The sequence below is a fragment of the Mauremys reevesii genome, linkage group 3, assembly GCF_016161935.1.
Source record: "Mauremys reevesii isolate NIE-2019 linkage group 3, ASM1616193v1, whole genome shotgun sequence".
Classification (NCBI taxonomy): Eukaryota; Metazoa; Chordata; order Testudines; family Geoemydidae; genus Mauremys; species Mauremys reevesii.
This window is the reverse complement of record NC_052625.1, coordinates 67,946,706-67,959,633: the sequence shown is the minus strand read 5'-3', so window position 1 is coordinate 67,959,633 and position 12,928 is coordinate 67,946,706. Positions and strand designations below refer to the sequence as shown.

The window sequence follows — 12,928 nt, the reverse complement described above, 5'->3', positions numbered from 1 at the left end:
GCCATTGAACCAAATGGTAAACCCTGTATATGATGGAAACCACTTTAAGCCAGGGGGTGAAGCCACACCCCCAGCACCCTTAGTTCCCGCATCTAAGGGGAGATCTGATTTCACAGTCTGTGATGCATTTTTCACAGCTATGAATTTGGTAGGGCCTGTGAGCTGTAATACTTTGATCTGTTTTGGTTGTTGGGTTTAGTGTGAGGGTGCTGGTTGGGGTTGCTGCCTGTAATATACATGTCAGAGTAGATGATCTGGTGGTCCCTTCTGGCCTTACACGCTATGACTCAGTCAAGATGCAACCTGTTCCCACTGTCAGTCCATCAGTACAAGGACAACCTGTTCAGAGTAGCAATGAAGGTAAGTTGTAAAGATAAACTTTCTCATTGTTTTCTTGTACTCTTCCATCTGTCTGGCCTTATCCATCTGTTATTTCTTTTCTTATACTTAGATTGTAAAATCTTTGATTTAGGGATGACATTTCTGTTCTGTGTTTCCTGCATAAAATGTCAATGAATGCAAGCATCTCGGGCCTGTTTCTCTTACTGATGCCAGTTTTAACGTTGGCTTTAATGGGGCTACTCCTGACATATATTGGGAAAAGAGAATCAGTCTTTCCTCTATACAACTTCTCAACCACAGATTCATAGGTTTTTGAGGCCAGAGGGGACTACTAGGTCATATAGTCTGACCTGTATAACAGAAACCTAGAATTTCACCTACTTATCCCTGTGTTGACCCAAATAACTTGTTTATCTAAAGCATATCTTCTAAAAAGGCATCCAGTCTTGATGTGAAGACAAGAGATGGAGAATCCAGTGCTTACTTTTGTAGTTTGTTCCAATAGCCTATTCCAATAGCCAATTCCAATACTCTCACGGTTAAAAATGTATGGGTTATTTCTAATTTAAATTTGTCTTGCTTTAATATCTAGACATTTGTTCATGAGATGCCTTTCTCCACTAAAGAGTCCTTTAAATACTCCATATTTTCTCACCGTGAAGGTATTTATACACTGTAATCAAGTCATCTATCAATCTCCTTTTTGATAAACTAAATCAATTGAGTTCTTTAAGTCTCTCACATTAAGGCATTTTCTCTAACCCTTAAATAATTAGTGCTTTTCCAGTCTTCTGGAATTTCCCCATTATTTCAAGATTTATTAGAAATTCACATCAGCAGACCAGAGATCTCCTCAGCCAACTCTTTTATGACTCTTGGGTGCAAGTTATCTGGGTCTGCTGATTTCACATTTGTTATCCCTCATAGGTGCTCTTTAACAGCCTCCTTAATTTACTAATAAATGAACATATTTTGCCATCCTCATGTGATACAAGTGCATCATCCTACTTCTTTCCTAAAAAGAACAGAAATATTTATTATGCCTTTTCAGTATCAACTTGTTTACCTTCTCTGTCTAGCAATGGGCCTAACCCATTGTTAAGATATTTTTTGTTCCTGATATATAGGAGTGATAGGACTAGAGGTCAGTGGGGCTATCACCATCACAATGGAAATATTGTATGGAGTCTATTCCCATGCATACTTGTGCACGTTGTGTGGGTGGGTGGAGTGGGGCGGGGGGGCAGAGGTGAGAGCAGAACCTAGAGGAGCTGGAGTGGCCACTGCAGAGGGGATGAGACTGAGGAGCAGCTTGGCAGTGGTCCTGGTGGTTCCTCTCCCAGCCTGGAGCTGGCTTCCCCGAGTCTCAGTAACTCCCTTATTCCCCATCCTATCTCTCTGCTCCCCCCCCCTTCACAGCAAGCTTCCCTGTCTCTCCCAGATATACTTAAAACTCTTGTTCTAATTGTCCTTAACCTGCCAGCCATGGAGTTTTCCCTGGGGTCTTTAGTCTTGAGCTTATATTGAGACGTTAATTCCTGTTGTGAAGCTGGGCTTGTATATGGAACTGGAAAAATCATAAAGGCATACATAGACTTCTTTCTAATAGCCTATATTTAGTTTTCAGAACCTCTGTCCTAGCTATAATTCCTATATCATTGGCACCAATTTGTGCAACCAAAGACTTCCCCATTTCAGTCTTGTGAGGGCTGCCACAATCACACCAGCTGAGCAAGTTACCTTATTCTCACATCCGAAGAAGTGAGCTGTAGCTCACGAAAGCTCATGCTTAAATAAATTTGTTAGTCTTTAAGGTGCCACAAGTACTCCTGTTTTTTTTGCTTATTCTCACAGTCATCGCATATTCTTTCATCAGAAATGTATGAAGTTCAGTCACTACAGCCTGTCTATTTAGCACCTTTGGAATGCCTTGATCTGTGCACACTGATCCTCCTCTTCTGCCACTACTGAAGGACTAGTTTTTTGTAATGGACAGTGTCCCTTTGTTCATCTTTGGTCACCTCTGTCAGGGTATTGGCTTCCTCACTCGGAAAACTGATGCAGGTAGGCTGAGGTGGGCATACTGTACTATATTCCTATAAACCACATCATTATTTTTCCCCCTTCCTCAGGTTGGCATGCATAGCTTCATATACACTGTACTCATCTTGTACCTTTGGCACTCTGCAACCTACTAGGCATACAGTCTAAAGAGCTGCTGGCCTTCTGACTAGAGAGTTTCCTGGCTTGTCAGTTAGCTGGCTACTTTCCCTCCACTTTACTGAGAGCAAAGCAAACTATTTATTTATTTGTAATTCCCACCTCTATTACTCACTGTTCTCTGTTTCTCCACTGGGATGTAGTTCAGCTAATTAATTCAATGAGTCCCTAGCTCCCACATGCTCGCTCTCCCGCTTAATTATTACATATCCCCGTGTTTCTTTTGAGGAATGCTCTTCTGTTTTCAGTCAGGGAAGGGCAGCAGTTTGACAGGGAGATTTACTGATAGGTAGGAAAGCTTAATATTTTTGCTCCAGTGGAGACCGATAATATGCCCGGGGGTCTACATTTTTACGCGCTACACTTTACACACAAGCTGTAAGCGCTGGGTTTCTCGTGTTGTTTGTAAGTGGAAGTGAAAAGCTCAAGGTCTTAAACGGATGGGAGCAATGGAGGCTTTCCCCTGGGCTCGGGGGGGGGGGGGCGGGGAGGAAGAAGCGAGCTTGGGAGAGCACCCAACCCTTTTGGCGAGGTGTTGTCAGCGCTGTTACGGGCAGGGCCAGGGCGGCGACACTTCCCAGCTCGCCAGATGTTTATACCACGCTCATCCCTGTAAGGAGCCGGAAAAGCTTCAATCGCAGTACAGCCGCCGGCGCGCCAGCAACCTCCGCCTCAGTCCTGCGGGCAGCAGCCGCTCCCCGGTGCGTTGCTGGGAGCCCGGTAATACCCCCTGGCTCGGGGCTCCGTGGCCCTGGCTGAGGAGAACCACGGGGTGGGGAGAGTCTTGTCCCGGGTCCTGTACCCCAGGGAGGAGGGGGAGGCTCCCTCAGTTCCGCCCGGTCGCGAGGCGCCGCCTGTCCCGACTCCGGGCTGCTGCCTTCTCGGCCCGGGCGGGGCCCCAGGCGCACGGAGCTCCGGCCTCGCGTCGCTCCGCCTCCGCCCGCGCGCGCGCGGAGCCCCGGGCGAGGAAGGGGCGGAGGGAGACGGTCGCCGCGGTGGGGCCCAGGCGGCTGCCGCGGAGCCTCTAGCTCCACGATCTGGGGCTGAGGAGGAGGAGGGGGCGGAGCGGAGTCAGTTAGCCAATGAGCTGGGCGGACGGAAAGGCGGGGCGGGGCGATCGCGATCGCCGCCCAATGGGGAACGGGGCGGGGTCGCGTGCAGAGCTGGGAGAGTCGCAGGCAGCCGGAGGCTGGAGTCCGAGCTCGGGCAGCGAGCGGGGTAGAGCCAAGCGCCACCGCCGCACTCACTCCGCCAGGACCCGCCGCAGCCTCCCAGCGCGACCCCGCACGGAGCTGAGCGAGGAGCCGGTGGGGCAGCGGGAGCCGCGGAGCCCGCAGGGGGCAGGCGAGGGACCGACGGGCGGACGCTGCCTCCCGGAGGGGCGCGGGCGGAGCCGCCGCCGCTTGGAGCAGAAGTTTGGCTGGCGCCGCAGAGAGGAAACTTTTCTCCGGGGGCCGGAGGCGGGGGCGGCGGACAGGAGCCGACGCTGGGCTGGTTCGGGCCGGACTCTGGGATCCGTGACCTAGTGCGGGGGCTTCTGCGCGGCTCCCCCGGGCCGGGCCGGGCGGCGGCGGCGGCCGGGATGTACCTGGCAGCGGTCTTGGCGGGGAGGAGGCGCCCGGGCGGCGGCGGCTGGCACCTGGGGGCGGGGTGGCTGCTCCTGGTGCTGCTGGGCGAGTCCGGGACCCGGGCGCTCGTCTGCCTCCCCTGCGACGAGTCCAAGTGCGAGGAGCCCAAGAGCTGCCCCGGCAGCATCGTGCTGGGCATCTGCGGCTGCTGTTTCATGTGCGCCCGGCAGCGCAACGAGAGCTGCGGGGGCGTCTACGGGCTGCACGGAGCCTGCGACCGCGGGCTGCGCTGTGTCATCCGCCCCCCGCTCAACGGGGACTCCATCACCGAGTACGAAGTGGGCGTCTGCGAAGGTAACAGCAGCGCGGCCCCGTCCCTGCTCCTGTCAGGGCTGCCCCCGCCCTGCCCGGTGCCTCCCCGCTTCCCTCTCCGCGAAGTTTTAAGCTCCTTTGCCTGCAGCGCGAGAGTCGCTGCGGCCCCCTCTCGTTAGCCAGCTAAAGGGCTGGGCAAAGGGGTCCCGTTGCCTTGTGACTGGATTGTTTCCCCCCAACCCGTCCAGTGCAGAGTCTGTGAGAGCTGCTGGGGGGTTTAAATGCGAATTGCTTTGAATAGTAGCATGTCTTATCTGCGAGGTGTCGGGGCGGGCGGGTAAGGCTGGCTGGTGGGACCTTGTTCTTGATGGAGTTTGCCTGGGTTTTTCTGCCCCTCTTCCCTTCCCCCTCCCAATTAAATCTCCGTGCAGTTGGAAAGGGAGCAACACGTGATTATTTCCCAACCTGTCCACTGATCACGGGCAGGTGCTCTCTTTTGTATTTATTTGCAGCTCTGGGGAGTTATTACGCTTATTCCGTCTCCCGCGTTTGTCTACAAATCAATTGCGATTGTTTAAATTTGAATGAGGATGTCACTAGTTGTTTTGGTGGGGCACTGATCTGTTTCCTCCTGGCAGCGTTTGGTATCGAGTAGTAACCTAGGCTTTCTCTTTCTGTTACCTTATTGCTTTCTTCGACATTAGTAATGGTTCTGCTGCTGCCAGCCATGCCGTTTCTTACGTGAGACTGTCTGCTTCTCGCAACCGGGAGAGGAAAATTAGACCAGTAGTAATCGTGTTGTGGTAGCAACTAACTTTTTTGCCTTCACGCTGACTTTCGGACAGGATTTAACTGAATGTTGCTGCTGCTGAGAAAAACGCATGTTTTGAAACGTTGACTTAAGTTTGGTAGTTTGAAGTAGTTTGTTATAAATTCCAAAACTGGTGCAGTCTCGAATCCCTTTTCATTCGTAGATCATGTTAACTAGTATCAATTCGGCCAACTACTGATGTCCCTGCCAAATTTCTTGATAAGATTTAAAGCGCTTGAAACAACAGCCTGGCAATCTGCCCTCATGCAATAAACAGAGATCAATAATACACGTGATGCTTATTCCGGATTCCTTCTGTGGAAGGAAATACAAAGACTGATCGTCTATGGCAAACTTCTCCTTCCTGTTCCTGTCACTTAACACCCCCCCCCCCCCCGGCTGCCGTGATGAAATGCGTCTTTTTCCTACAAGGGAAAAATCCGTGCGGCGGCAGCAGCTCTTCTCCAACCCGCCAATCTCACTTTGCCTGCGTCGTATGTGGCGAAAATGACTAGATATAGGAAATGCAGGAATATTTTCCCCTGTAGCTTACTTGCTTACCTTTACTTGGCAGGGAGGAGTCCTGGAGTCTGTCATTTGTCAGGTTGCTGAGGAAGGGAAACTTTTTAAAATGTAAGAAAGTAAAATACATCGTGATGTTAAGAGATTAGAAATAGTTCAGTGTGGAAAATGCATAACTTTATTTGGTGGGTTTTTTAAAGACAGACCGGACAATTCTGAAAAGTAAAAGGAGAGGGTGTTCTTGGCTTTTAGGGCTAGAGGGCAGTAAGGAGTTCGGAAATATCTTTTAAGGAGGAGGCACTCGTCCAAAAACTGTTTGAAAACAACACAACAAAACCCATTAAAATAAAACTGCCATCGTGACAAAACTGACAGCCTTCTAAATATGTTCTTTGCTGGTAAACGTATCATTTTAGTATCCAGTACTAGTTTATAACTGATATTATCCACAAGTTAATAAACCACAACATAAAAAGATGAGAGAAGTTGGTGTGCCGTGCATATACAGAAACAAATAGTATAACATTTTTCCCTCAGGATTCGTTCAGTGGGGTTCCATGGGCATAGCTGAAGTGAAGAGAGCAGAATTGGGTTGAGTATTTTAATAAATAGTTCTGAACTAATTTTTCAAGAGGCTTGCTTGATTCATTCTGTGTTGCATTGGTCTTTCTTTCCCACATACATAGAAACAAATTGATTTAAAACAAATATACATATACAGAATATTATAAGTATATAGAAAGTTATCATGATTAAAATATTTTTTCAGTTGGATAATGGTTCCTCTTCTTGCATGTTCCAAGTATAAGCATAGCGTGATCTGGAGAGTGGAATAATGAAAGCCTACAGTCATTAAATGTCTTCACAAGCCAGCTCTCTTGGTGTATCACAATGTGGACTTCTCTGGCAGTTTAGGAATATTTCATTCTTTTTGAAGTGATGCAATATGAACTTTGCATGATTTCAACTAGTAGCATACCATATACTCTCTTAAAAATGGTATGAAGCATCCGTTGGCAAGATTATATTTCAATCAGTGCTCTGTGACTGGAAACTAGTTCCAGTTGTTCCTGTAGCAATCATCGAGATAATTTAGGAACTATTATTCTCAAATGAAAGAAGCAACTGCTTAAACTTATCAAATCTAGAAGATATTACTAGGATAAATATTGCTTTATGTAAAGTTCTACCTGTAATTGCCTTGTCTTAAGCTATGAAACTGGTATGTAACTGGCCTACTTTTTTTGTTTTGGGGTGGGAAAACATTAAAATTTCTATCTCTAAACCAATAAAAGGACTTATTTTGAACTAATCAGACAGTTTAGATATATAACTTGCAGGTAGAAGTATGACAGGGTAGGTTGTCTGTCTTACTGCTAGCTTTTAGCCTGTGAAGAAGAGACTACTTATAGTGTTAACAGGATAAATTATTACTATATGTCATGTCTATTGCAGTGTTTGCAGTTCTTCTATAACAGATATGCTTGAATAAAAGTGAAATTGACTAGATAAGGAAACAATGTATATAACTACCGTGTATGTGAAAAGAAACTGATATCTTTTACTTTTTTTTCTCTTCCTTTCATTGCAATTTTTACACTGAAATGACCCCTACTGGTTACAACTATAAGTGTAGAAATTTTTTATTTTTGTGGTTTCATAAATGGCTTAGCTGAGACAGAGCTGACATAGACCCTTTCTGACATAGAAAAACTTTCTCATGTTTTCAGGATCCTACAGTTGTCTTCAGAGACTGATGTAAGTTATACCTGCTGCAATTACAGCTACTTCAGTTGATGTTGTTTTCTCAAAAAAGCAAAATCAATGTGATCTGCGCTTTTGGTGGAACAAAGTAGTTTTGTGGTGTCTCTTCCAATGGAGGAATTTATATTCAGAACTTGCCTCTAATCCTGAAGTATGATGCTACCAGTAGCATTGGTACTTTAGGAAGTGGATTCTTCTGTATGAATTTGTGCTGAACCAATGCATCAGCATGGTGTGAAAATAACCTGTGCTACCTCAAGGTGCCACTTTTTTGCTGATTTTAATTTAAAAAACCCAACAAAAATAGTTCATAGTTTTCACACTTTTTAGGTTGAGGTTAATGCATGTTTGCTAATGCTATTTTTTCCTAATGAAAGCAAAACCTAGGGGAGAAAATCAGAATTCTGTATTTATTTCAGGAAGGGAGTGGGTATCTAAATTTAATCTTTCACAATAATGTCTTATGGAGAGCAAGTCTTTGCAGCCTCTGTAATGATAACATGAGCCTGTTTATGGCCTTTTAGCACATAAACAAGATATTTGTATATCTTGGTGTGTAGTTTTCTTGTGTATTAAGATATCAACATATTAATATTTTAAAATACTGAGAAATTACTGTTTCTTAAGAGGTTAATTGGACCCAATTCAAATATGAATTTGATCAATCACTATAGACTCTGCAGACTAAAAAAGGATCACCAGTGAAAAGTCTTATTGTAACTCTTCCTTTTGATGCTTTAAGATTAACTTGATAGCTTAGTGAGAACAATTATTGGAAACATTTTGTAATATGTAAAGGAATGAGCAATTGTCTATTTTGATTAAGCTACTTGTGTATAGCAAATGTTTCTAATGTAATTGATGGATTAATTATGTTTTCTATTTAGTGCATTTACTTTGGGGAAACAGACTTCTCATACTCTGATTTTTGTTTAGTGTTAGAAATCTGTGTAGATTGTTTTTGTTTGTTTGAAAGTGATCTTAGGAAATTTTGGTCAACTCAAACTCGGGTGTTTTGCTCAGATTATTATACTGTGCTCATCACTGTAGTATCTGAATGCCTTCCATTAAATGATACGATTAGCATCTGTCACATGTTGTTCACGCTTCTCCCCAGTGGTAAAAATGTGTGCAATGGAGTGTCTGTTTTGGTGGGTTTTTTTTACATATGCACGTGTTATGCATGTATTAGAGAAAGCCAGGTCAAAGAGAGAGTCTAACGCCAGCTACCCCAAACATATGTTTAAGCACTTAATTATCAAGCGGTTTGCTCTCCAGAGATGAACACCTGAAACTCCCACTGACTTAACTGGAAGTTGTGGGTACCCTAGACCTCTAAAGGTAAGGGTACTCCTTCATTTAGCTGCCTACATGTAAAACTAGGTGCCCAGATTTAAAACACCTGAGCTTTAAAATGTAGCCTTTGTTTTCTGACTTCAGAATTGTAAAGCATTTTTTTTTAATTTGAAGAACTTGAAAATGTTTGACATGAAATAATTTTTTTCCATTTAGCTCCTGATGGAGGTGTATGAACACCACAGAAACTTAATAGTAGCTGGTGGATAAGAGTTTGGGGTGTGTGTGTGTGTGGATTTTTAAGCATGGTTGATTCCTACTATTCCAAGTGAGAACTCATGGGAAGCTTGAACTGTTGCCATTACTGAACAGTGGGTGTGCATATTCTGACTCCCTATGGCTGTCAGCCCCTCTCCTTTCATAAGAACTACATTCACTGGCTGGATATTTGGCTAGACTTATCAAGTTGTTTTGTTAACCAGAGGTGCTTAGAGCCCTCCATTCTGTTTAGGGACAGCTCTATGGCAGGAGTCTCTTGCTGTGAATGGAGTTTAGAGTTAGGGATGAGGGAGCTGGACTACTTTCATTACTCTTGCTTATCAGTGGTCAGGCTATCTCTCCTCCTTCCCCCCACCCCACCCCATCCCCGACACACACTTTTTACCTTTGGCTTGTAGATACTTTTTTCTTACAAACTTAGAATCGTTTAAACTTTGTCTTAACTCCCACTGTTCTCCGTCCTAGAGAGAGGTTTTGATCACTTTGCAGAAGTGTCTTAAAGTAAATGGGTGGAAACTTACATGGCAGCAGCATACTAAATAAGTACCATATATACTCGTTCATAAGTGGAATTTTTTTAGTAATAAAAGGGAAGCATCAGAGAAGGGGGTTGACTTATGAATGGGTATGGGGGGGGGGAGAGGTGGGACACAGCTCTTCCCCCCGCCCCCAACAGTGGGGGCAAGGAGAGGTAGCACAGTCAGCAGAGCCAGAAGGGAAGAGGGAGGGCCAGAGTCTCTCGTCTTCTGGCCACGCTGCTCTCCCCCTAGCTCAGAAGCAACTGCAGCTCCTGGGCTGGCAGGCTGTGTCCGCGCTGCCTGGCCTGCTGGAGCAGCTCTGGCCAGGCCAGAAACATCCTCCTCTGGCTTGCCCCAACTAAGGTTGGAAGGGATGGGATGGGGAGAGTGTGGGGGTCTTGGGCTAGGGGTGGGGAGAAGTTACAGGGGGAGGGGTCATGTGAGGAGGTCCCAGGTTAGGGGTGGGGTCATGTGTGGGGTGGTCATAGGGGTTACTGCCCTGACCCCCAGCTTCTCTCTTCCCTCCCCCCCCAACATTTCCCCCCCAGTTGCTGCCCCGGCCCATCAGGGTAAGCTGCTGGCAGGCCAGGACACTTTTGTTTACTTAGATTTACCTCCATGCCTGCAAACCCTCTCCACCCACCAGCGGCTTATACTGATGGGCTGGGAGCCAAAGTTTGCCGACCCCCGAATCATAGGTTGGCTTATGAGTGGGTCATAAAAATTTGCCATTTTTACTTATCCATCTTGGGGGGTCAGCTTATAAACGAACCAGCTTATGATCGAGTATATACAATAATTTATCTGTAGATTTGCAGTTTCTTTCGTGGTTTTGTTTTCTGTGATGATAGTATTAACTTGTTGCTGATGTGGACTCGAAATAACCAAGTTATTTGTTATAAGTGAAGTTTTATCATATCTTCTAGTCTTTCATAAGAATATGCCCAAGCATACCTTGCCTTTTGGTAGCCAGGGTAATTTTGCTTAGATAATAAAGGTACTGGAGCAGAAATGACAAATGGAGAATACTTCACCTTATCAATTTTGTGTCCACTAATCTGTATTAATGATCTTTGAATCACATATGCTGAACACTTCAGCCTGATATGTTGTTCATTTTAACTTGTCAAAAGCTTTCTCTACGCTCAGCTTTCTAGCTTTTTTACTATCTGTAGCTTGTTTCAAACTTGTCTTGTACGAAACTAGCTACATGAAGTAGTGGTCTGTTGGGGTTAGGAGATAAATTTTCACCTAGGCAACTGTGTAATACATGTATAGATACAACATGTTAGTATTTACATTAGGTTATATTGGTCTTTTCTTTTGAGGAAGACTTTGTACAAATCTGGTACATGCATCACCATGTGGGGTGGTGTCCTGTACCTCCTACAGAATTTAATTACGTCTATCTAGAGGCTAAGAATTACTGCCTAGTCTTCAGTCATGTTTGTCAGTTTGGCTCTTGGGGGGACTGTAACTTGACTGAGCAGTAGGAAACCTATGATCTTTCTATAAAAGTTTCATATGAAGAAATATTGAAACTACTTAGTTTAGAAAGAAGACATGACAGAAATGTACCAAACTTCTGGTGTAGCAGAGGATAAATAAATGCACTTGATTTACCTTTCTCAAAATACAAGAAGGATTGTACAAGAATACAGTAGCAAAATTGAGATACAGCAAATCTAAAATTGATAAAGGAAATTAAATTTTGTAGATTGCTGCCACAAAGTCTGTGACTCACCACTGAGTAAGACTGAAGACAGGATTAAACTGTGGATGTTTTTTATTATTATGTTTTGCTAGACTAAAACAGAGTTTGTGTCCATTTTCGCATCTGAAATGAAGGCAGTGATGCTTCTGGGGACAGCTTTTACTGGTTTTTGTCAGCATTATTAGTGTTACAATTTTAATGTTGAGGGAATTTTATCTAAAGAGCTATAAAATGTGCATCTCTTAAAGCTTTAAAGATTCCATTACTCCGCATATGGTGTAGGTGCTGCTTGTAGGAAGAAGGATCAGTGGAATCATCTTCACAAATGTAAAACTTGTTTCTATAACTTCTAGTGGGTTTCTCTTGAGGAGAGAGCTATTTTACAGCAAATGTGAATATCCTTGTTTCTCCTCCCTGTTTAATCCTTGCTTGTGGCATTGCTCTATCTTCTGGTGTCTATTTGGGCCAAGTGCTATATAGTTTTCAGATAAAATGGTTACAAAAGCTTCTCAGTTATTTAGAAGCCAAAGTCCCACTGTCAAATATGACTTGCCTCTGAAATTCTCTTGGGAAATGGCTATTGAAAATTTTACTCTTGATCTTATGGTGTTAGGTAGCTGAGTTCAGGACATACTCAAAAATGTGCACCAGATTAGGTCACTTTTTTTTTTTTTGAGTTCAGATATGGTGACAAACTACTGCTGTGGCAGAACCCTCACAGTTCTTTCATGTTGTCATGAACATGTTTTTTTGTTTTTGGGTGTGTGTGTGTGTGTGGAACCAGTCTAGAAATTACCACAAATGTGCAAAATTTCCACTCCTCCCAAATTAAAGAAAGCTGAGTGGGAGAAGGCAGGCCATCTAACTCATGCTCTGTGCAGTGATACTAATATATATAAAATATTTTAAACAGTACTCGACCCATCTGTAGGAATTAGGATTTCAGTACTTTCTTTTGGAGATAAGTCCCTCTAATTACCCATATGTCAGGAAACTTTTTTTTTGCTGATATTTAGCCAAAACTTTCTTGCTCAATCTTCTTACTCCTGCCTCATCTGTCTAAAATTCTCCATTAGTAAGAATCTGTGCAAATAACTCCAGACTAAGCAAATAGCCAAATTTGTTTAGTTACCTCTGTATTTCTCCATATTCAGTAACATTTGTTCTTCTTTAAATCCTCTTCTGCTTGTCCAATGTGGTTGCATTGGTAATTTCTTGGTGTGTGACACTTTGCTTCTGTAGCTGCAATAGCATTTAACTTGCATGGCACCATATGAAGTTGATATATCTAGCTCATTACTGTAGTCCAAAGACCTCTTACCTAGTTGTACAGCATTGTTAATTTTAACTTTAGGTTGGGTATTCCATTCTTACCTCCCACCAGCACCACCTTTTTTTTTACTTTTTGTTTTTTTAGGTTCTTAACTCAAATTTGTACTGAAGGCTTTCATTCTTGTTCTCTACCTGAAGCTAAAGAACTTAAGTATGAACAAAATCAGTTAAAACACTTCGTTGGTTGACTTTTTAAAGTTTTTGTACTTTGAATATTTTCAAACTATTCTCTTTACCCAGGGTCAAATAG

At 44.0% G+C, this 12,928-nt stretch overlaps 1 protein-coding gene across 4 annotated transcripts in view; it reads left to right on the top strand.

The window, feature by feature from the left end:
* The first annotated feature begins 3,694 nt into the window (after positions 1–3,694).
* CRIM1 (cysteine rich transmembrane BMP regulator 1) overlaps positions 3,695–12,928 on the top strand; it is a 315,765-nt gene continuing 306,531 nt past the window's right edge. For 2 of the 4 annotated variants that reach the window (XM_039532908.1, XM_039532909.1), the window contains exon 1: positions 3,697–4,484. In XM_039532908.1, coding sequence (XP_039388842.1) covers positions 4,145–4,484 — 340 coding nt within the window. In that variant the 5' untranslated portion in view covers positions 3,697–4,144. Of the gene's footprint in view, positions 4,485–12,928 lie in introns of all 4 variants that reach the window. The other 2 variants (XM_039532907.1, XM_039532910.1) reach the window with 2 other exon arrangements.